Source organism: Gadus chalcogrammus, chromosome 11 (assembly GCF_026213295.1).
Source record: "Gadus chalcogrammus isolate NIFS_2021 chromosome 11, NIFS_Gcha_1.0, whole genome shotgun sequence".
In the NCBI taxonomy this organism is placed as follows: domain Eukaryota; kingdom Metazoa; phylum Chordata; class Actinopteri; order Gadiformes; family Gadidae; genus Gadus; species Gadus chalcogrammus.
The window spans coordinates 13,090,375-13,111,448 of record NC_079422.1 but is presented as its reverse complement, the minus strand read 5'-3'; the positions used below and the strand labels follow the sequence as shown (position 1 = coordinate 13,111,448).

At 45.6% G+C, this 21,074-nt stretch overlaps 1 protein-coding gene across 1 annotated transcript; it reads left to right on the top strand.

Annotated features, from left to right (window-relative positions):
* The first annotated feature begins 5,693 nt into the window (after positions 1 to 5,693).
* Positions 5,694 to 8,516, top strand: LOC130392490 (potassium voltage-gated channel subfamily S member 2-like). The gene is made up of 2 exons (XM_056603010.1): positions 5,694 to 6,131; positions 6,610 to 8,516. The coding sequence occupies exon 2, from the start codon at positions 6,612 to 6,614 to the stop codon at positions 8,055 to 8,057; it is 1,446 nt and encodes a 481-aa protein (XP_056458985.1). The 5' UTR covers positions 5,694 to 6,131; positions 6,610 to 6,611; the 3' UTR covers positions 8,058 to 8,516.
* The last annotated feature ends 12,558 nt before the right edge of the window (positions 8,517 to 21,074 follow it).

The window sequence follows — 21,074 nt, the reverse complement described above, 5'->3', positions numbered from 1 at the left end:
AGAAATAGGAACAGGTGGGAGGGAAGAGGGGGACGAGAGGGAACGTGGAGGGGGGCGTGGTCAGACGTCGCCAGTGGCGTGATTGACCTCTAAGCCGTCCAATAGCCTGCTTCCAAAAGTTCCCAATCATATATATATATATATATATATATATATATATATATATATATATATATATATAATAGTAAAAATAGTAAGAATAAATAAAGAAAATATTATTAAAATATCAAATCATGCTTGAGTAAGAATATGTAGTGTGGCATAGCATAATACATAATATAAATATGAATGGTTTCAAGTAAAGCCTACTTGTCAAGATTTTCAATTAATCATTTTAGCATTTTCGTCATTTTAATTTTAATTTCCAATAAATTTTGCCCCCTGGCGGGCAGACAAGGGAACAGCCCCAAACGAGACGGACAACGGAAGCTGTGGTCCGACTGTGCCAAAATCCTCGTCCAGATGGTGGGACAAAGGAGCTGCTCCATCAAATGCCCTGTAGGGTGGCACTCGTTTTGTTTGATGATGTGTGTCAAGCTCGGCAACAGGTGTCTCATCATGCATGTTTCCGTAAAAAAAAATACTGAACCATTTTTAGCATTATTGCTTTGGAGATCTCATCAGCATTCGAATGTAAAAAAATAAAATTGAATAATAAAGTGTGTCCTAGCATCACAATCCAACCTGACCCGATATGCGCTGCCAAGCACCCTACGGTAGGTACACAAAGCCGCCGCGGAGCTGGCTCTTCCTCAGGGCCTGCCCAGGTGGGGCTCCCCACGCCTCACCCCATTAATTAAGGATCTCTTCTATAATCTCCCCCAAACATGTGCACCTGCATGAGCACCCAACCAGCAAAGTACCTGCGTGGGCATCCTCGTTCATATGGATACTCTGGTACGCTTTGATGATACTAATGAGGAGGATCTTGACAGCGTCTTATTTATAACACCTTTATTTAACATGTTAATCAAAAGAGAGTAGTCATGGTAACAGCTAGGAGAATGAATATCCACAGCGATATAGCTGTAAAGTTTACAGACAGCAGGTCTGATTGGCTCGAAAATCCAATTGAATAAAACAGCTTTGGATTTTTCTCAAATAGATCATAATTTGGTTTAAGGATTTGAGTGAGAGGGTTTGTTTATGAAATGAAGAAAACAATGGACGAAGGAAAGGAGAAAAGGGCATAATGTGAGTTAATGTGGAGAGGCACATATGAGGGGCAGTGTAGGCTACATTTCATACTTTACCTCCCACATATACAAGGGTAATGCGTTCACATCCACACGTGAAAGGCTTTTACCTCCACACTAAGACCATTACGGCAGTATGGATGGGCATTCTCAGGTATATGAGAGGACCTTGAGTAGTCTACGAGAGAATCTCTTAAGGCCATTCAATGTGTACCCGCAAGTAAACAAGCAGTAAAATATGAACCATGGCCAATGCCGCTTCCCTCTCTCTAACTCACACATACACACACACATTTTCTGTGTTAGGTTTCTCTTTTGTGTATGAGTGGCACCTGTGTGTACATCCTTGTATGGAGAGGGGTTAGCTGAAGTACGTTAGCGTGTCCTTATTTAGCGTTTCACTGAACACTCTCCTCTCTGAGAACGCTGGCCTGATGAAGGCCTGTTTGTTCTGCGGAGCTCTCAACAAACTGCTGAGCTCTCAACAAACAGGGTGAGCCCATGCAGTTCTGCTGCTTCCTTTCAAATGCAAACAGCCTCAAATCTACACAAATACACACACACACACACACACGAAAACACAAACACGTACGCACACACACTCATACACACACACACACACACACACACACACACACACACACACACACACACACACACACACAAACACAAACACACGTGAAGAAATCCATACACAAAAAAAAACACACACACACACACATACACACACACACACGCACAAACACATATGCACATACTCATACACATGCGTGATCACAGACAACATACACGTGTGTAGATATTTATACATTTAAACTTTAAAGTAACCAATATCAATCTTCCCGGCTCATTGAGCCTTAACCTTTATCTTAATGAGGGCTAAGTGTGTGTCTGAGTTAAGGCCAGTCCTGATCCGCCCACAAGGCTACATAACTGAGATAAACAGTTCTGCCTACCGTGTCACGCACAACGTTAAAATCCCTCCATGGGTGCCATGGCGCCCCATTTGCCACTGTGTTCATGTTTAATTAGGCTTACACGGATTTGGATGTCGAAATTGTAAACCGACATACTACATTGGCATGGCGCTGTTTGCTTTGTCGAACAGAATTCCGTTGACGCTGTAATGGAATAAGAGTATGAATCACCTTCATCTCACTCTGTATATTTTAGCACGTCATTGTCACATCTCCTGTGGGCCAATGTGTAATTGCAGAAGGCGCTGGGTATGCACCAGGTAATGGACAGAAGTCATCAGAGTAGATTACTACGCTAAAGCAGAAGACGCTCCCGCTGCTCCTGCACGTCCCATCCTCCAGGGTGACTCAGCCTGCCTGCTCCACCATTTTAATCACAGGCAGTTTAATGTGATTAGCTCACCGTGAAGGGTGAAGAAGGGAGACAAATGAGATGGCTTTCTATTTTTTTTTTCCATCCTTCTGGGCATGCATGCAGACGTGTGTCTGCAGGAAGAACAAACACATGAGCAAAAAGATTCCCTTTTATGTGGATTCTACAAATAACTAGCAAGAGCCGATAGGCTTTGTGTAGACGGCGACGTCCCCTGATGGTATCGGAAGGGATTTGGGATTCTTCAGGTGTGAAGACTTAATGGCGCCACCATTTTAACCAGCCCTTTCACAGCCACATTGTCTGCTGTTTATGGGCCTTCGACCTCTCGACCAAGAAATATATCTAAGCAACCATGTAGCCAAATGAGACGGTCTAAACACAGTAAGAAAAGATTTGGAGTGGAGATGAGAACCAGGCCTCCCATTGTACATTGTCGTCTGTGGGGACAGAGCAGGAGAGTAAGTAGGTGTTCACAGAGAGGTTTAAAGGGTGCATTAGCAGCAGAGAGGCAAGGGCAGCTACATTTAAAAACAAAATGGACACAATGAGAAGGTTTGGGTGGGAAACGACAATAGCTGGTGAGGAAGAGGATCTGTGTTTACTAGGAGATGACGGAGAACAGTGAAAGTCATCTCAATAAGAACTCCTCCCACACACTTTCACCACAGCTCTGCACCCCAGGCTTTGAAACACAGAGATGAAGAGAGGTTTTCTATCCTTTTTTTAATCTTCGTAATCCTTTTTTCCATTTTGCATTGTTGTTGTTTTTTCAATTCCAACCTATTGCTCATCTTTCTATTACAATATATATATATATATATACGACTCTAAATTGTGCTGTAGCAGAGAGGAAATGATGTGAGAGAACAAAATAATGTGCAAACGCAACACTTTCTCTATGTTATTGCATCATATTTTTATGGATCACAGTTTACGTTAATTCAATCAGTGGCCCCATTAGACTGCATTAAAATGTGCATAAATTGAAAAGCGTTTAATTCCCCATTCCATTCATAAATACTGCATTCCACGTTTTTTTCTTGGGCCAAACAATATGTAAAAAGGCTATATTTAGAATAAATAATATACTAAATAAATGATAAATGATATACTTTTTATTTTCTCATTTTCTAAGAGCAGGGAACGTACCCCCAAACATTTAGGACCATATTTACACTTTAGTCATAACTCTTATCCATATACTATGTGATCTCTTTCCCATTTTGCAGCTCTCAGCACTGTTACGATTATGTCAGTGTTTGTATAGTTGTCGTACAAAATTAACCCTGTGGTCCAAGCCCCAACATTTCGAACCCCAAATGACTGAAGAAGCAAGACCTCATCGTTGACTAAAGGTTATTTTAATGTGCACTTACTCTGCCAAACCATCAGGCTGCTTCATATTTAACATCAGCCAGGAACATTTCCAGAGGCTGAGATTGGTTTGAAACGAGATTTCATGTTTCACAGAACTGCCAGGTTTGAAACGAGACCTCATGTTTTCATTGAGAAGCATCAGTCTCCATCGGCTAGCACGGAAAGCATCAAATAAGGACTTAACTGTGGAATCTAAATCCATCACAGAATCATCCGGGAATGGATTTACGTTAACAACGGTGGGAAAGGGGGGAACCAAACAAAAAGACTGAATATGAAAAATGAATCTGTCCGCATGACATAAATCACAGCAGGCAATGATTGTCAGTCCTCCTGTGAGAAGCTCTGAATTAACCGGTGGAGATCCCAAACAATAACTGTGACGCTTCTCCACCCACAGCCAAATAAATGGAGGCGGCGTGTGTGCCTTCAAAAACAGAATACCTTGAAGGCTTGTGAGAGGGTGAAGGGTCTCAAACACGACTCAAGACTCAACATTCAACAGGGCTTAAGGGGCTTGAAGATAAGGAATAAACATTGGATTAATATTGGTACAATATAATCCTTATGTTTGATGTAAATCCTAACCCCTTCTTCCTGTGTAGTACACACGCACACATTAGACATTTGTGCAAGAGACTCCAGTTCCAATGAAGCAGACTTGCTGGAATAATAACTCAAATCCCACCAGGTGGTGGTAGATATGGATGGAAATGAAAGGCTGCACAGGGATTTATTTGGACTGTCTGAGCCAACAAGAGCAGGGGGGAGAGGTCCAGTTGAATCAGTTTATAATCACAATCACGCAGAGTCGTATCAGGGATGGTCTGTGTGTGAGAGAGCCATTGGAAAAAGTCCATTCTGTGGTCATCATTTAAACAGAGGGTGTGCGCACACGCGCACGCGAGTGTGTGCTGGTTTGCACGCTTTTGTGTGTGTGTGTGTGTGTGTGTGTGTGTGAGTGTGTGTGTGTGTGTGTGTGTGTGTGTGTGTGTGTGTGTGTGTGTGTGTGTGTGTGTGTGTGTGTGTGTGTGTGTGTGTGTGTGTGAGAGAGTGTGTGTGTGTGTGTGTGTGTGTGTGTGTGTGTGTGTGTGTGTGTGTGTGTGTGTGTGTGTGTGTGTGTGTGTGTGTGTGCGTGTGCGTGTGACTGTGTGTGTGTGCCTGTGTGCCTCCTGTAAATTCCTAAATCCTATATGTACAGATGATATCTGTACACAATTTGTTATGAAACAAAGAACTGACTAAATTATTAATATAATATTAATATTAATAATTGATAGAATCTTTAGCCCTCACTACGTCAATATGATTACGGTATCTGAAGTATTTGTTATCTTATCGATATTTAACGCTGATATTTAAGGAAATGGTTTAATGTGTTGGTACCTGGAACAAACCTTAATCAGATTAAACCTCCATCTTCCTTACCATCCCCATCCTTCTACTCCGCTCTTTCTCTCTCCCTCCCTAACTCTCTCTCTCCTTCCGTCTCTCTCTCTCTCTCTCTCTCTCTCTCTCTCTCTCTCTCTCTCTCTCTCTCTCTCTCTCTCTCTCTCTCTCTCTCTCTCTCTCTCTCTCTCTCTCTCTCTCTCTCTCGCTCTTTCTCTCTCTCTTCCTCTTTCGCTCTCTCTCGCTCTCTCTACTCGGCATCACGGAGATGTTGAGATCACTCCGGGGTGGTGGGTGGGGGGTTGTGGTGTCAGTGGGGGGCGTTGCACTGAGCTACGTGTTGCTGCGCAGCAACAGATAGAGAGACCACTGTGGGATGGAGAGCGAGGGCGACGGGAGGAAGGAATTCCCTCGCACAAACAAAATAAGCCGTCGAGGCGTGTGTGTGTGTGTGTGTGTGTGTGTGAGTGCGCTGCTCTGTGACTTTACACTCGGATATCTGAAAAGGGGAGTTCCAGTTGATCGACTCGTGTTTTCCGTGATCGTAAACAGTTTCAAATGTGAAGTCTAGAGAAAACATCGCGCTGTCCAAGAGACGCTTGCCTTTTTTTCTAATGTCTATCCTATATTTTGAGACAACAAGGGGAGCGGTCTTCTTCGATGTCGATTAGGCAGCAAAGGAAAGGACAGAGGATAGTCTTCTCGGGCAAAACTTGGTCACAAGTTTCTAACACTAAATAACCTTGAGAATGCCAACAGGTTCAATGTCACGCCGCGTGTTTTCGTGGAGAAACGGTGTACTTGGCGCCCAGTAAAGTAAGTATCTTAGCTACATGCAGAAATATATTTATGTTGGCTATTCTATGATCATTTTATCCGAAGACAAGCAAGTGTGATCATCATACTAACGGAGTGATAATAGCTTTCAATAAAATAATGGAAACCCTTTTAGAGCGTCCATTGCCTTGAACTTAGTTTTCTGTGTGGACGCCTTTGCGTCCAGGTGATTGCGTGTGCGTGTGTGTGCGTGTGCTTTTGTTTGTATGTATGCGCGATTGTGTCCGTGTGTATATGTGCTTGTTTGTGTATGGGTTTGTCTGTGTGTTCGCTTGCCTGTGTATTTCTGTGTGTGTGTGTGTGTGTGTGTGTGTGTGTGTGTGTGTGTGTGTGTGTGTGTGTGTGTGTGTGTGTGTGTGTGTGTTTGTGCGTACACACGGTTATCAGTGCGCTAGTAGTAACAGCAGTAGCAGCAGCAGTATAGCACGCTGACCCTGTGGCCTCCCCCTCCTCCCAGACATGACTCTGGGTCAGGGCGTCGGGGGGCTTGGCGCCGGGGCCTACATCCAGGAGGACGCCGCCATACGCATCAACGTGGGCGGCTTCAAGAAGAAGCTGTGGTCCAACACGCTGTCCCGCTTCCCCGAGACCCGGCTGGCGCGCCTGCTCACCTGCCAGTCCAAGGAGTCCATCCTGGAGCTGTGCGACGACTACGACGACGCCGAGAAGGAGTTCTACTTCGACCGCAACCCGGCGCTCTTCCCCTACGTGCTCAACTTCTACAACACGGGCCGGCTGCACGTCATGGCCGAGCTGTGCATCTTCTCCTTCAGCCAGGAGATCGAGTACTGGGGCATCAACGAGTTCTTCATCGACTCGTGCTGCAGCAACGCCTACCACTGCCGCAAGATGGACCCGGAGCGGCGGGAGGACTGGGAGGACCGCTCCGAGGAGGGCAGCACCACCTCCTCCTTCGACGAGCTGCTGGAGTTCTACAACGACGCGTCCAAGTTCGACAAGCAGCCGCTGGGCAGCGCCCGCCGCCACGTCTGGCTGATGCTGGACAACCCGGGCTACTCGGTGGCGAGCCGCGTCATCAGCATCCTGTCCATCCTGGTGGTGCTGGGCTCCATCGCCACCATGTGCATGAACAGCATGAGCGAGTACAGCCTGGTGGACGCCGAGGGTCAGCTGGTGGAGGACCCCCGCTTCGAGACGGTGGAGCACGTGGGCATCGGCTGGTTCACCTTCGAGCTGGCGGCGCGCTTCGTGGTGGCGCCGGACCTCCTGCGCTTCTTCGAGCACCCGCTGAACATCATCGACCTGGTGTCCATCCTGCCCTTCTACCTCACGCTGGTCATCAACCTGGTGGCGGAGAGCAGCCCGGCGCTGGCCAACCTGGGCCGGGTGGCGCAGGTGCTGCGGCTGATGAGGATATTCCGCATCCTGAAGCTGGCGCGCCACTCCACGGGGCTGCGCTCGCTGGGCGCCACGCTGAAGAACAGTTACAAGGAGGTGGGCCTGCTGCTGCTCTACCTGGCCGTGGGGGTGTCCTTCTTCTCCGTGATGGCGTACACCGTGGAGAAGGAGGACAGCGAGGACCTGTCCACCATCCCGGCGTGCTGGTGGTGGGCCACGGTGAGCATGACCACGGTTGGCTACGGGGACGTGGTGCCCACGTCGATCGCGGGGAAGCTGACGGCGTCGGCGTGCATCTTGGCCGGCATCCTGGTGGTGGTCCTCCCGATCACGCTGATCTTCAACAAGTTCTCCTTGTTTTACAAGAGGCAGAAGCAGTTGGAGATCGCGATGAGGAGCTGCGATTTCGACGAGGGTATCAAAGAGGTGCCGTCGGTCAACCTGAGAAACTATTACGCACACAAGGTGAAGTCTCTGATGGTGAGCTTGTCCAACATGAGCCGGAGTTCCCCGAGCGAACACAGTCTGAACGAGTCAATAAACTAGAGGCGTGTCACGATACAGAGGGCAGTTCTGAGGTGCTTCAGAACCGGTGTGTGTTGGCATGTAGCTGCATGAAGAGCTGTCCAGGGTGCTGAAATGTTTGAATGTAAAGGCGCGGTTGTGCCTATTCTGTAATGATGTCTAAATCTACGTAGCTCAGTGCAATAATGTGTAGACAAACGTGTCACCCGCAGCCCAAAAAACAAGATCAGTGTATTCGAGGACCCTATAAAGAATGTCCGGTGCCGTATAGGCATAGAGGTTTCAGTGGTCGTGTAAAATCGTTGGAGGTCACAAGTCATTATATTAAAAGTGTGGTCTACTCTTCACTTATACTTGTTGTGATGAAAATGTCTGAAGTAACTCCAGCAGTATCTCTAATGTAAGGGTCTCAATGTGTAAGTGTAGTGATGCAACACGTTGACTTCAGATATGTTGATGAAGCAAACTATTAAAAGAGAACAAACTACTATTTCCTCATTCTTCGTGTGTAGAATATATCCTTAGTTGAACTGCTTTCAATTAGAGCAAACATTTGCAGATTGAGATGATATCACACTTGTAAGCTGAAGGGTAAAATCAACGGGACACTTCAGCAAGTGACATAAGATCTCCTTTGATTGACAAGCACCATGTCAACCATTCATAGCTGCCATGTTCAATCAATCTGTCTTCCCAGTATGTCCTGTTGGGCTACATTAGCAATTTGCGGGGGAAACGTGTGCTTGTAATCAATCTGGAAACCTAACTGAATTCATAGCATGGTTCTAGATCAAATTTCACACCAGGCAGGTAACTTAATTTTTGATAGGATAAAAAAGATGATGATACTTGTAATCTAACTCTAACATTGGCTTGAATCTTGAAGCTAAAAAGAAAATGCAAGGGAGAACTTGAATACGGCGGCAACAAAATCTGCGTTGTTGAATCTTCAGTACACACACACACACACACACACACATACACACACACACACACACACACACACACACACACACACACACACACACACACACACACACACACACACACACACACACACACACACACACACACACATACACACACACACACCAACAACATGTTTCCCCCCATGGCATCCTTGACATTTTGTACAAATAAATAAATTACATCATCATCCAAAAACAATCCACTCATGGAGTTAACTGGATGTCAAGGGGATGAAAACAGAAGGATCTCAATATCTCAAACTAATGTGGGACATTATTTAAATTTGAGACGTTAGGGAGCTTCGCTATCAATCATACGTTTCACCAAATTCTTGTTATAAATCTGGTTGTGTGGGGCTTCTGAGCTGCAAGGAAGCTGGTTTTCTTTCCTTCTCAATCTGTCCGTCGGCATCCTGTACTGACCAATTGAGGTGTAGGTAGGAGTGATGGTGGATTACAATACCTCTGAGGTCCTTGTAATGAAGACGGAAGGAATCAGAAACGGCTTTAGCTTAGTTGCAGAACCCCAGAGTTAAATCTTACTTTCCCTGACTCTCATTAGTAAACCAAATCCATTTCTTTTACTTGGCCCATTTATGGGGGAGGGAGTCCAAAGTTGACTATATTTACATTGTTACAGAAAAATTGTCAATTAATAAATTTGGCTACGGTGACATTTTCCCAAAACAATTAAGAAATTGGCAGCAAAAACAACAGCAGAAAAGAACAGAAGTCAACGTTTCCCCGTCCAAGTGGGGTGACAAGAACAGTAGAGAGCCCCTTGCTGGTGCTTTTAGTGCTTTATACCACAACAGTGGGGTCCATTAGCAGAGAGCCATCCATTAGTGAAATACAACGTAGCCCAAGTCATTATTGGGTAACAGACTTGGGGGGGGAAGGTAAGTACAGGAAAAAAATATTAAAAGCACTACAGATAGAGCCGCTCTGCTTTTGTGAGGAATTTACGACCTCGTGTGTGTGTATGAGTGAGAGAGAGTGAGTGAGAGGTAGAGATAGAGAGGGTATGTGTGTGTATGTGTGTGTATGTGTGTGTGTTTGCGTGTGCATGGGTGTCTGTCTGTGTGTGTGCCTGTTTGTGTGTGCGTGTGTGTTCATATGGGTCCCCTTGTGGGGATTTGACTGTGGGTGTGTTCGTTCCTGCGTGTGTGCGTTCATGCGTTTTCATCTGTGTGTGTGTGTGTGTGTGTGTGTGTGTGTGTGTGTGTGTGTGTGTGTGTGTGTGTGTGTGTGTGTGTGTGTGTGTGTGTGTGTGTGTGTGTGTGTGTGTGTGTATGTGTGTCGGTTTGTGTCTATGTGTGCGTGCGTGGGTGTGTGTGCGTGTGCGCGTTCATCTGTGTGTGTGGTTCTGGGTCTGTCTGTGTGTGTTTGTGTGTAGGTCATCCAGCCACCTGAGGAGGAAGATGAAGATGTCTGGCCCTCATCCCCCTTCCCCGTGGCTCAGCTGCATCATTACCATCTGACTGGGCTGATGGATGCAAGGCAAGGCGCTCCAGCCACTGCCTGCTGAGGAGCTTAACACAGATGGCATAAAGACTGCAGACTGCCCAGTCATTAGGGGAAGGTAATGGGAAAACTCTGCTGGCCGCATCAGCTTCCAGCAGAGCATCACGCCACAGTCCCAGGCTCTCGGAGACGGACGAAGGTCTTCGGCGATGTTACGAAAAAACAACTGAAGAAGAGTTGATATTTGTTTGCTTGAAATTAATAAGGGAGAAAAATGTCAGGAATGGGAGGATCTGCTGTCACGACGCAGGCTGTGTTTGGTGGTGTGTGTGTTTGTTTGTGTGTGTGTGTGTGTGTGTGTGTGTGTGTGTGTGTGTGTGTGTGTGTGTGTGTGTGTGTGTGTGTGTGTGTGTGTGTGTATCTGTGTGTGTGTGTGTGTGTGTGTGTGTGTGTGTGTGTGTGTGTGTGTGTGTGTGTGTGTGTGTGTGTGTGTGTGTGTGTGTGTATGTGTGTGTGTGTGTGTGTGTGTGTGTGTGTGTGTGTGTGTGTGCTTGTGTGTGTGTGTGTGTGCAAGCCAGACAGAATATGTAAAGTGTGAAGCGTTGATTTGAGCCTGAAGCTGCATCAGTTCCTACAGGCTCTGTGTGGATGTGTACGTGAAACTCTGCTACTAAGCAGGCGTTCCATGTCATCGCACATTTCCATCTGTTACAATCACTTCTACTTAAACAGAGTGGGAAGATGCCTGCCACCCCCCCCCACACACACACCGCCTCCCACCCCCCTAACACCATTCCCCCAATTGCTTATCTACGGGCACAAAAATAATCATTCCCATCAGTTGCCAATTGTGGCAAAAAATACTTATCACCCACACATCTCTCTATGCAAATGATCACATCATGAGTAGAAGTGATCAATGTATTAATTTATTCTCGCTTTCTTCTTCTGCTATTCTGGTATCTAGAACAATGTGCTGTTGCTGATATTTATAACTGGGCTGTGTTGTGTTAGGCTGCCTCAAATTGAGGCTGACACTCGAATGCCAGCTCATGTTGCTATGTGTTTGATATAAAACAGAACCGCGTGTGTGTTGCATCTGCCCTATCATGTGATTATAAAAGATGCAGAGGATGGGAGATATCAACCAGTATGTGAAATAGCAGAATATGAACACAAATATCACGGGGGCTATATATTGTTTAGAAGCCCTGAAAGGAGTGTTGTATGGTAGCAGCCCTTCCCAGTATAAAGATATCACTTGGTTTGGTTCAGGGAATCCATCTTGTCTTTCAATCACAGGTGCGTGAAATGCAACGATTTTCAATGGCAGAGAAACGTATGGAGGGAGTGAGCAGAGAGGTAGGGGAGCTTTTTTGGTTGTTTAATCTACAATGTTGCTCTTTTCCACTCTTTGCAGCCCTCTCACCTTATGTGTGTTTTTTTTCTCAAGAGTGCATGCATGTGTGCGTGCGTGTGTGCGTATGCGTCACACTAATCTCCCGGTAAATATTTCGAATCAGTACGATCGTCTCACTTTACATATTGGTGAACAAAGCTGTATCAATTACATTTCATGGGTAGATTAGTAGAAATATGCCCTTTTGGACTATGAGAAGAACATTTTATTTTTCGCATTTTAAAAACAAATACAGCTACATCCATTAATATGGATTTTTTGGTTATATCGTATTGACCCAGCTCATTAGGGACCCTCCACAGACAGAGACAGGGGACGCTGCGTCTTCATTACCACCACACTGTTCATACCAAATGTTGGGGCCTCATGCAACCATTAGCAAGCGCCTTGTTCTTTCATGCAATAACTTATTCAAATAGTGATTAATATGCATCACCCAAATTGCAGCAGAAAATCAACATTCATTTCAGTATAAATGAATAATAAAATGTATAAGATACTGCCGAGAATCATAATGGAGGTCTTTGGACATTATAGTAGACAAAGTTGTATATCTCTTTGTAGTAAAGCAAACATTCAAATGTTTCCAAGTGTAAGATATTTTTGTGTTCGGAGGAGGAGGAGAAAATCCTGTTTATTTACTTCAAGGAGACTCAGAGATAAGAAAGCTACACAAGCCCAGGAGGAAAGACGGATAAGGACTGATGGTAAACTGGTGCCAAAACATCTCAACAGGTTTGGACAGACAACAGAAAGAAGGCAACATGCTTTTGAGTACTCTTGGTGTGTATACAGCTTAGGCCCTATAGACTTTATACGCATATAGAAGACCACATTGCTGAGAACAATAAACCAGAAGGAGCTGCATGATGGGACCATGACCAATGGGATATCACAACATAAAGCATTGTTCTCCACTCTTAATGAGGCACTGGTTACTTGGGCATGGCTGAGAACAGGACACAGTGTACTGACCACTCTGACAGCCCTGGCCACTCTCTCCCAATGGGGGGAGAGGTGGAGTGTGGGAAGAGTAGGGGGAGTCCGTGGGGGGGGGGGGATGCTGTGTTAAAGGATTTGGCCGGTTTGTTAAGACCCCATGCTAATTGGTGACTTTATCTAGTTGGGATGTAAATCAGCCATGATTCAGACATCAAACTGATCACGCTCCCTTAAACCCGGCCACTATCTTCACACAGAATTCTTACCGCACGCTTCACTCTCGAAATCCGGGATCATGCACAGTAGCATGTAAACACAGAATCATTCCTTGTCGATTTGTTTGTTTGTCTGCACTATGAGAGATACCTGGCCAGGGAAGGCCAGGCACTTACCTTGGTTGGAGAAAAAAAAGGATGCAGCTGTGGGAGCTGTTAAACAATAATTTGGAATATAACCGATGTCAATTGATGGCCAACTGCCCGATTTTAGAATGTGTCTACACTGCGAGAGAGGGTGAGTTTAACAAATGACTGGCACTTTTACCAAGGTCAAGGTCATATTGCTCTGGAGTCAAAAGCACATTAAGCGATTTGTTCATACATACATTCGTACATGAACACAATCACACACACACACACACACACACACACACACACACACACACACACACACACACACACACACACACACACACACACACACACACACACACACACACACACACACACACACACACACACACACACAACACAGACGCACACACAATCAGAGTGTCCATTAGATCAGCCCCTGGCGACCAGAGGGGGTGGTGGTGCCCCCCAACTCTCCCGGGGACACAATAACCAATTTTTCCAAACTTCAAAGTATGAGCAGAGAATAGTGGTGGACGTGCGTGTGAGAGTGTGTGTGTGTGTGTGTGTGTGTGTGATGTGTATGTGTTTGTGTGATTGCGAGATTGTGTGTGTGTATGTGTGCGATTGTGAGAGTGTGTGTGTGTGTGTGTGTGTGTGTGTGTGTGTGTGTGTGTGTGTGTGTGTGTGTGTGTGTGTGTGTGTGACTTTATATGTGTGTGGGTGTGTCTGTGTGTGTGTTTGTGTGAGTGTGAGATTGTGTGTGTGTGTGTGTGTGTGTGTGTGTGTGTGTGTGTGTGTGTGTGTGTGTGTGTGTGTGTGTGTGTGTGTGTGTGTGTGTGTGTGTGTGAGGGAGCAAGAGAGAGCGAGAGGGAGTATGCGTGTTTGTGAGTGTCTGTGTCTGTGTGTGTGTGTGTGTGTGTGTGTGTGTGTGTGTGTGTGTGTGTGTGTGTGTGTGTGTGTGTGTGTGTGTGTGTGTGTGTGTGTGTGTGTGTGTGTGTGTGTGTGTGTGTGTGTGTGACACAGTGTGCGTGTTGTTCCCTCCAGCCAGAGTTAGAGTCAGACTGGGGTCATTTCGTTTTTTCTGAGTCTGGCAGACAACTCAGATGACATTTTATGACATCATCAAACTAGCACGCAGCACAGAAGTTTTTACGGTGACTTGTTAAAGTTACGTGATACACTGACATCTTAATTAAAAATATAATTGCTGATTGTCAGCACCAATATTGAAATTCATCATTGTAAATAATGCATCTGAATATATCCATGTATATTCCTCTAATACCTGTTCAAACTATCCAGTGTGAGGCTGAATAAATATTTAAGGAATCTTTTATAGATAACTAAACAATAAAATATCTGATGATCAACTATGACGGGTGTCCCGTTTGGTTGTGCATTACTTTCTAATAACAAACACACACACACATACACACACACATCTTCCCCTATCTTGCTACCTGCTAATGATCTTCCTCTTCCCGCAGAGTCACTAAACGCAACACGCTGCATCCATCAGACTGCGTTGGGTAACAACCCAAAAAGTCCACTCATTCATTGTCATTGTGAACCCATTCGTTGTGGTTAATTGACTCTGAGGCCCTCTAGGTGTGAGCGGTGTTCTGCGTTGGTGCTGCAGGTGCTGCTTGATTAAACCGCTGATAATGGCCTGTAATGCCAAGATTGTCCCGTTTTAATTAGCAGTACAAACTGGATAGATGGGAGTTAATACCTCCAGGTGTTCTGGCACCATCTGGAAGTATATGAAAGTGGTGGACCTCTGGTATTGACGAAAGCATTGATAACTACAAGCTATTCGTCAGACAATATATTTGACCAGTTTGTTCGGGATTGATGTGGATAGAAAGATAACTGGATGGATGTTTGAATCCATGGAGGGATGTGGGGGTGGGAATGGGTGGATGGATGTGCATGGATGGATGACTGAACAGATGGATTTATGCAGATTTAATCACGGATGGATGGACCTGCATGTGTTACCTGACGTCACGTATTCCAGGAACTTGATGTATGGCCCACTGTGTGTCACGCGGTGCAGAGAGGATTACGGTGTTCCACAGAGCGGAAGGACGGACCTGTGGCGCGCAGGTCAGACCTCCGGTCAGGCAATTATTGGACTGAAGGAACCTGGGGGAGCAGACTTAATAGAAGCTCAATAACAAATGGATATGAACACAGGTCTTCGCGATGAGGGAGATGGAGTTTGTGATGACCGCACGGATCACAGTGTGGGAATTTGGCCTCTTCATGAACATTTAACTAATCAGAAAAAAGTCTGACCATCAGAAAGAACAAAGGAAGACACCTTCTCATCCAGGATCATTATCGCCGCTGCAGGCTCCTTAACAGCCTTCAGAAAGTAGTCATTTGTATCCATCTATTATATGGTAATGAGGAGTACCATTTCAAAGGTGTACTTTAAGGAGCTCATACGGAAAATGTATTTATATAATTGAGGATGTTCTGTCCTTGTCCCTCTCACTGTAGCTTTAGTTGTTCTAAAAGGGTTGATCCTATTAACATGCATGGGCGATCTTAAGTATGCCTGTGGAGCATGATCATATTAAACCTGTATCGCTACAATCAGTTATGTGTCACACATACATTAGCAGTGAGTTGAGACCTGATTTTATGTAGCAGGGAGGGCCATTACCTCCTTAGTAGCTCAAGATGCAGAAGAAGCCTGGTCACTGCGCGTAGCCTGGAAGCAAAACAACGGAGGAAGGAAGGAAGGAAACAGAGAGGGGCTCGTGGGAGGGAGAAATGTGCCCACTTTATTCACGGTCTAATCCAATAGTCTGGCCAGCATGTCATCTCCTATTGGATGGAAACACCTAAGCAGCCCTCTCCTGTTTCCCATCAAGCCTGCCTCTTTGCAAGCTCATGTGACCGTGCACATTCTCATATGTCTGTGAGCATGTGCATGTGTGTGTGATTGTGAATGTGTGAGTTCGTTTTTTTCCTTTTTGTCTGTCTGCCTAGCAGCATGTGTGTGCTCCAGATTTTCAATGAGGTATCACCACTCGTAACTCCATTTTGCCTGCATTCCCCATACACCTCTTGGTTTGTTTGTGTGTGTGTGTGTGTGTGTGCATGTGTGCACGTGTGAATGGCCACCTAGGCCACAAGACTATCTCAGGGATGATGAGAACTGGGAGGCTGGGAGGAGACCAGACAGACAGAAGCCCGACCAGAATCTCCCAGAATCCTCGGTTTTGATGGGAGACTCCACCCTGGCACCTAGGAGGGGACAGGGGACAGGGGACAGGGGACAGGGGGGGGTTGGGTCATTGTGTCATTCACTAAGCCAAGCAGATGGCAGCGGTGTGTGTTAGTGTGTCTGTGTAAGTGTATGTGTGTATGTGTGTACGTGCGTGTGTGTGTGTGTGTGGTTGTGTGTGTCTTTGTCTTGGTGTGTGTGTGTGTGTGTGTGTGTATATGTTTGTGTATTTGTGTGTGTTTGTGTGTATGTGTGTGTCTGAGTGTGTGTGTGATTGCACACATGTGTGTATGTGTGGCTGTCTGTGTCTCTGTCTTTTGTGTGTTTTCTGTGGATGTGTGTGTGTGTGTGCGTGCTCCGGGTGGAAATGTCACGCCGATATAAGTGTCGAAAAGGATTGGATTCCCATGCATCCCTCAAATCTCCGGGGACAGACGCATTGCTGGGAGCTCATTACTCTTTCATGAAGCGTTGAGTGGCTTACAGGCATACAGGTCCACACACATTCACACACACACACACACACACACACACACACACACACACACACACACACACACACACACACACACACACACACACACACACACACACACACACACACACACACACACATACAAGCAAACACACTCAAACACACACTCAGACACGCACACACACGCAGACACACACTCACACATGCACTCACACACACACTCACATACACACACTCACACACGCATCCACACAGACACATACACTCACACATGCACGCACACGCATGAACACGCACACACATATATGTACAAACACGTACGAGCAGACATGCCCTTGCAGAAACACGTATAAATTCAAACTCACATCCCCAACATCATGATCATGAAGGGGAGAACACTTACTCATTCATTGTCTTAAGGTCACCATGACGGATATTCAAACCATTTGGATCTATGGATGGACAGCCGGCTCTGTTGTCGTGATCCACGAGCGGATTTACTCATTCTGCCAGGAATCGGATTCCTTTCACAACAGGCAACAATCTATTTCCTGCTGCCTGGCCTACAGGCCCATTCTGTACCTAATCACAACGGAGAAATGGGATGTGTCGCGGTTCATGAGATAAGCTTTGTGGCGAAAAGCTGAGCACTCCCAGACAGACACCTTTTGGAAAGTTGTGAAAAGGAGGGAGATCAATGCTAAAGTAACACAAAGATGTGTTACTTTCTCACTCTGACCCATATTTTTTCTTCTGTCCGCACCTGTGTGTCTATCAGCCTTGTTTCCAGGCTAACACAAAGCGGTGCCACACCGCTCACAAACACACACACACACACACACACACACACACACACACACACACACACACACACACACATAGACACACGCACACACGTACAATGAGACTTGGTTTTGAGAAAGGGGACAAAAAGGAGCACACATCCCCCAGATGGAACACCCTTGGCTGTCTCAAAAGACCTGACAGCTTGAGTTCACATTATGAATGACAAAAATTCCAAGCTGCCAGTTCAACTGAAGAATCTAATATAATAGATATCCTCGGTGGCTCACTCCTCGCGCCGGGAGGTCACGGTTCAGTAACAAGGATCTTCTAAAGTATTTGGTTAATTAGAGATCATTCATCATAAAGACATCGCTGATGCTCAACGGGCTTTCAGAACACGTGGAGGCCCCCTGCAGTGAACTCCGGGCGGGCGTCCCTATTTCATGGCAATCATCTGGAACAGGGACGGACTGATGCCGTTTGGCTGAGCGCTCGCCGGTTGCACAGGGACCGGCACATGAAAGGCGGTGTGTATAATAACCAATCAAAAAGGCAATCTGCACTGCAGGTCTGCAGATGTTCCAATAATGTCACACGTTTAACTGCTCTCGGTCTTCATCAGAATCAGCATATCTTTAATTGTGCAGCTATAATAGGATGTTAACATTTCGAAGGCTCTTCTCTGGGCTGGGCTGCATCACACGGTGTAGACCTTGCTTTTGGCGTCAATACAAAGCTGCAATGATCAGTGTGCTCTGTTTATTGAAGCACAAACTGATTTATCTGTTCAACCTGTAGCAATTCAACACATATTTATTTCGATTACTTTTTTTGGAGAAAAACACAGCCTTAAGGTCTTGTGGATCAGGCTCCATAACATTGTATTAATACAGAATGCTACATCGTTTTTGTGAGGAGAAACAGCAATAATACAACATTGACCTACTTCCAGCTTCAGGGTAAAACCAGTCAGGGAGAAAGTTAGAATAAATAATGCATAAAGTGTAAAACAAGAGTGTAGAATTGGGACAACACAAAAAAAAGAAAGAAATTTTGGAGTAAATTGTTTTCAAAGACAAATAAGTCATTTTTTGCAATTGGACGCAACTGAGACAGGGGAGCTCTCAACATATAGCATAACATTGATGCACCTCTTGAAGATCCTGCTTGATGCATAAAATAGATTACACTGGTTATCACTTAATCACACACAAACACACACACACAATCACATACACACACACACACACACACCAGACACACACACACACACACACACACACACACACACACACACACACACACACACACACACACACACACACACACACACACACACACACACACACACACACACACACACACCCTCCCATCGACTGACACATCCACTGGCTCGTTAAGGGCTGACATGCGAGGATGTGGATGATGGTGAGTCCATGCAGATCCAAAGCTTTATCGATCAGAGAGGCAACCGAGAGTGACACCGTGACGCGACGCTGACACCGGATATTGACTCGCCGTCTGTGGCAGACGGGCCGAGAAACTGATGGTTATGCCTGTCCATCTCCCTCACTCTCCTAATTGGCTGGCAGTATCGGGGTAGGAAACAACAGACCTGCAAGATTAATTAGCGTTTTCAATTTTTTCCGTCCGTCGGCTGACCAGACGGAGACCATGACAGGAAGTGGGATCAGCTCCTAATCGTCCTTCTCTACCGCCACTTCCTCCTGGTGGTTGAGAGCAACACCACATTTTCACCTACCCTCTTAACACTGGATCACCACATGCATGGCCTTAAATACTTACGTATGAGGCCCAAAAACATTCAGCACCACCATGCTACCAGACAGCAGGTCCCAGATCAGCAATGCACCTGAGCGGAGCTACACACCTGAGAGCCCTCTTGCTAATCAGCAGCCAGCAATGCTGCTGTTTGATAACATCGGGCAGTGAGCCAGGCAACAGGGGAACCCTATAAATATGCCACCTATAGGGTCCTTTAGGCACCACTGCACTGCTCACCATCCCTTTCTGTCTTCCTTGATCCTTAAAGGAGCTCCTCATGGCTCTTAGGGGGCCAGGGCTCAGGCCTGTGAAGCCTTTTAGTCTCTAACTGCGAATATGAATACAATTGAGTTTAAACTATAGAGTGTAGAAGGAGTTATAGAGTAACAGGCTGTGGGCTCCTCTCACACAGCAGAGAGGGAGATTGTCCTCTGATGTTGTGACCCAGACCCAGCCAGCACCAACTGGATGTTTTATTTACCATGGATCCATTTTTTTGTCTTTTGGGAAAATGCCTAAGCTTGTTCTCCGTTGAACCTTGACCTTTGGTGTCTTGCCCACACTTGGGCCCTCAGCGTACCCAAAACAAAGCAACTGAAACTAAACTCCTTTGTATTTGCAACACGTATAAGTCTTTGCAAACCATATTTTTTCTCGATTTGTTTCACAATTCGATTTGTTTTTGTTTTTAGGTAGGTCTCCTTTGCAGGAATGACATAGAATTACCATTGTATATTTGATGGTGTTTGTATGTGCCCTCAAAGGTGCCAATCAAAAACTCCTTCAGTTTAAAACATTTAACAGAATGAAGATTTTGCCTGTTTGTATTGTAGGCCTTTAATTGTATTTCTCTAAACATAATTCTGTATCATATTGATGCTTGACAATGCCATGCATTCTCTTTAAAGGTGCTCTAAGCGATGTTGTTTTGGCTAACTTGCTGTCTGTTTTTGCGGTTAGCACTTCCATCCAGCTTCCCCACGTCATTACTTTTTCCTGGCCACTTTCTTTGCCTTCATTTCCCTAGCTGTTCATATTTCAATTGCTGCATTTGGTTATGTAAGCCGTTCCTTGGAGAGCTGGAATCGGTAGCTTTGCCTGTTCCACCATAGTCAGTCAACACTGAAATCCTGTTAACGGGCAGGGAGACCAAGACTGCCTCTTTGTGGAGTTCTACAGATAGGATTTACTTCTGGGTTGCTATCCCTCATCACTTTTCGATAGGGTGTGACAGAACATATGTTGTCTTGCAAAATGACAATTAAACGGCGGAAAACAACAGAGCCCATATGTTTGGCAAAAGAAAAACAGAAGAATGTTCACGCCTTCTGTTGATCACGTCATGGTTGACTCCACACTAGATCCCCTTTCCATGACCACCGTTCGCTTCTGCATCATTTCTGCTTCCTGGTCTTAAGAAATCAGGTTTATCGTTCAAAGGAATGCACACGACTCCAGAAAACCTTTATCTCATCTCTTAGATGAGATAAAGCAAAGCCGCTACTGACTGACAGGGCTTCTCCTTCTCTGTGATCTCCTGGATCTAGGTCTATCGAGGCCATGTCATTCACCAAGCAACGATTTCTCCATTGTTCACATGGTGG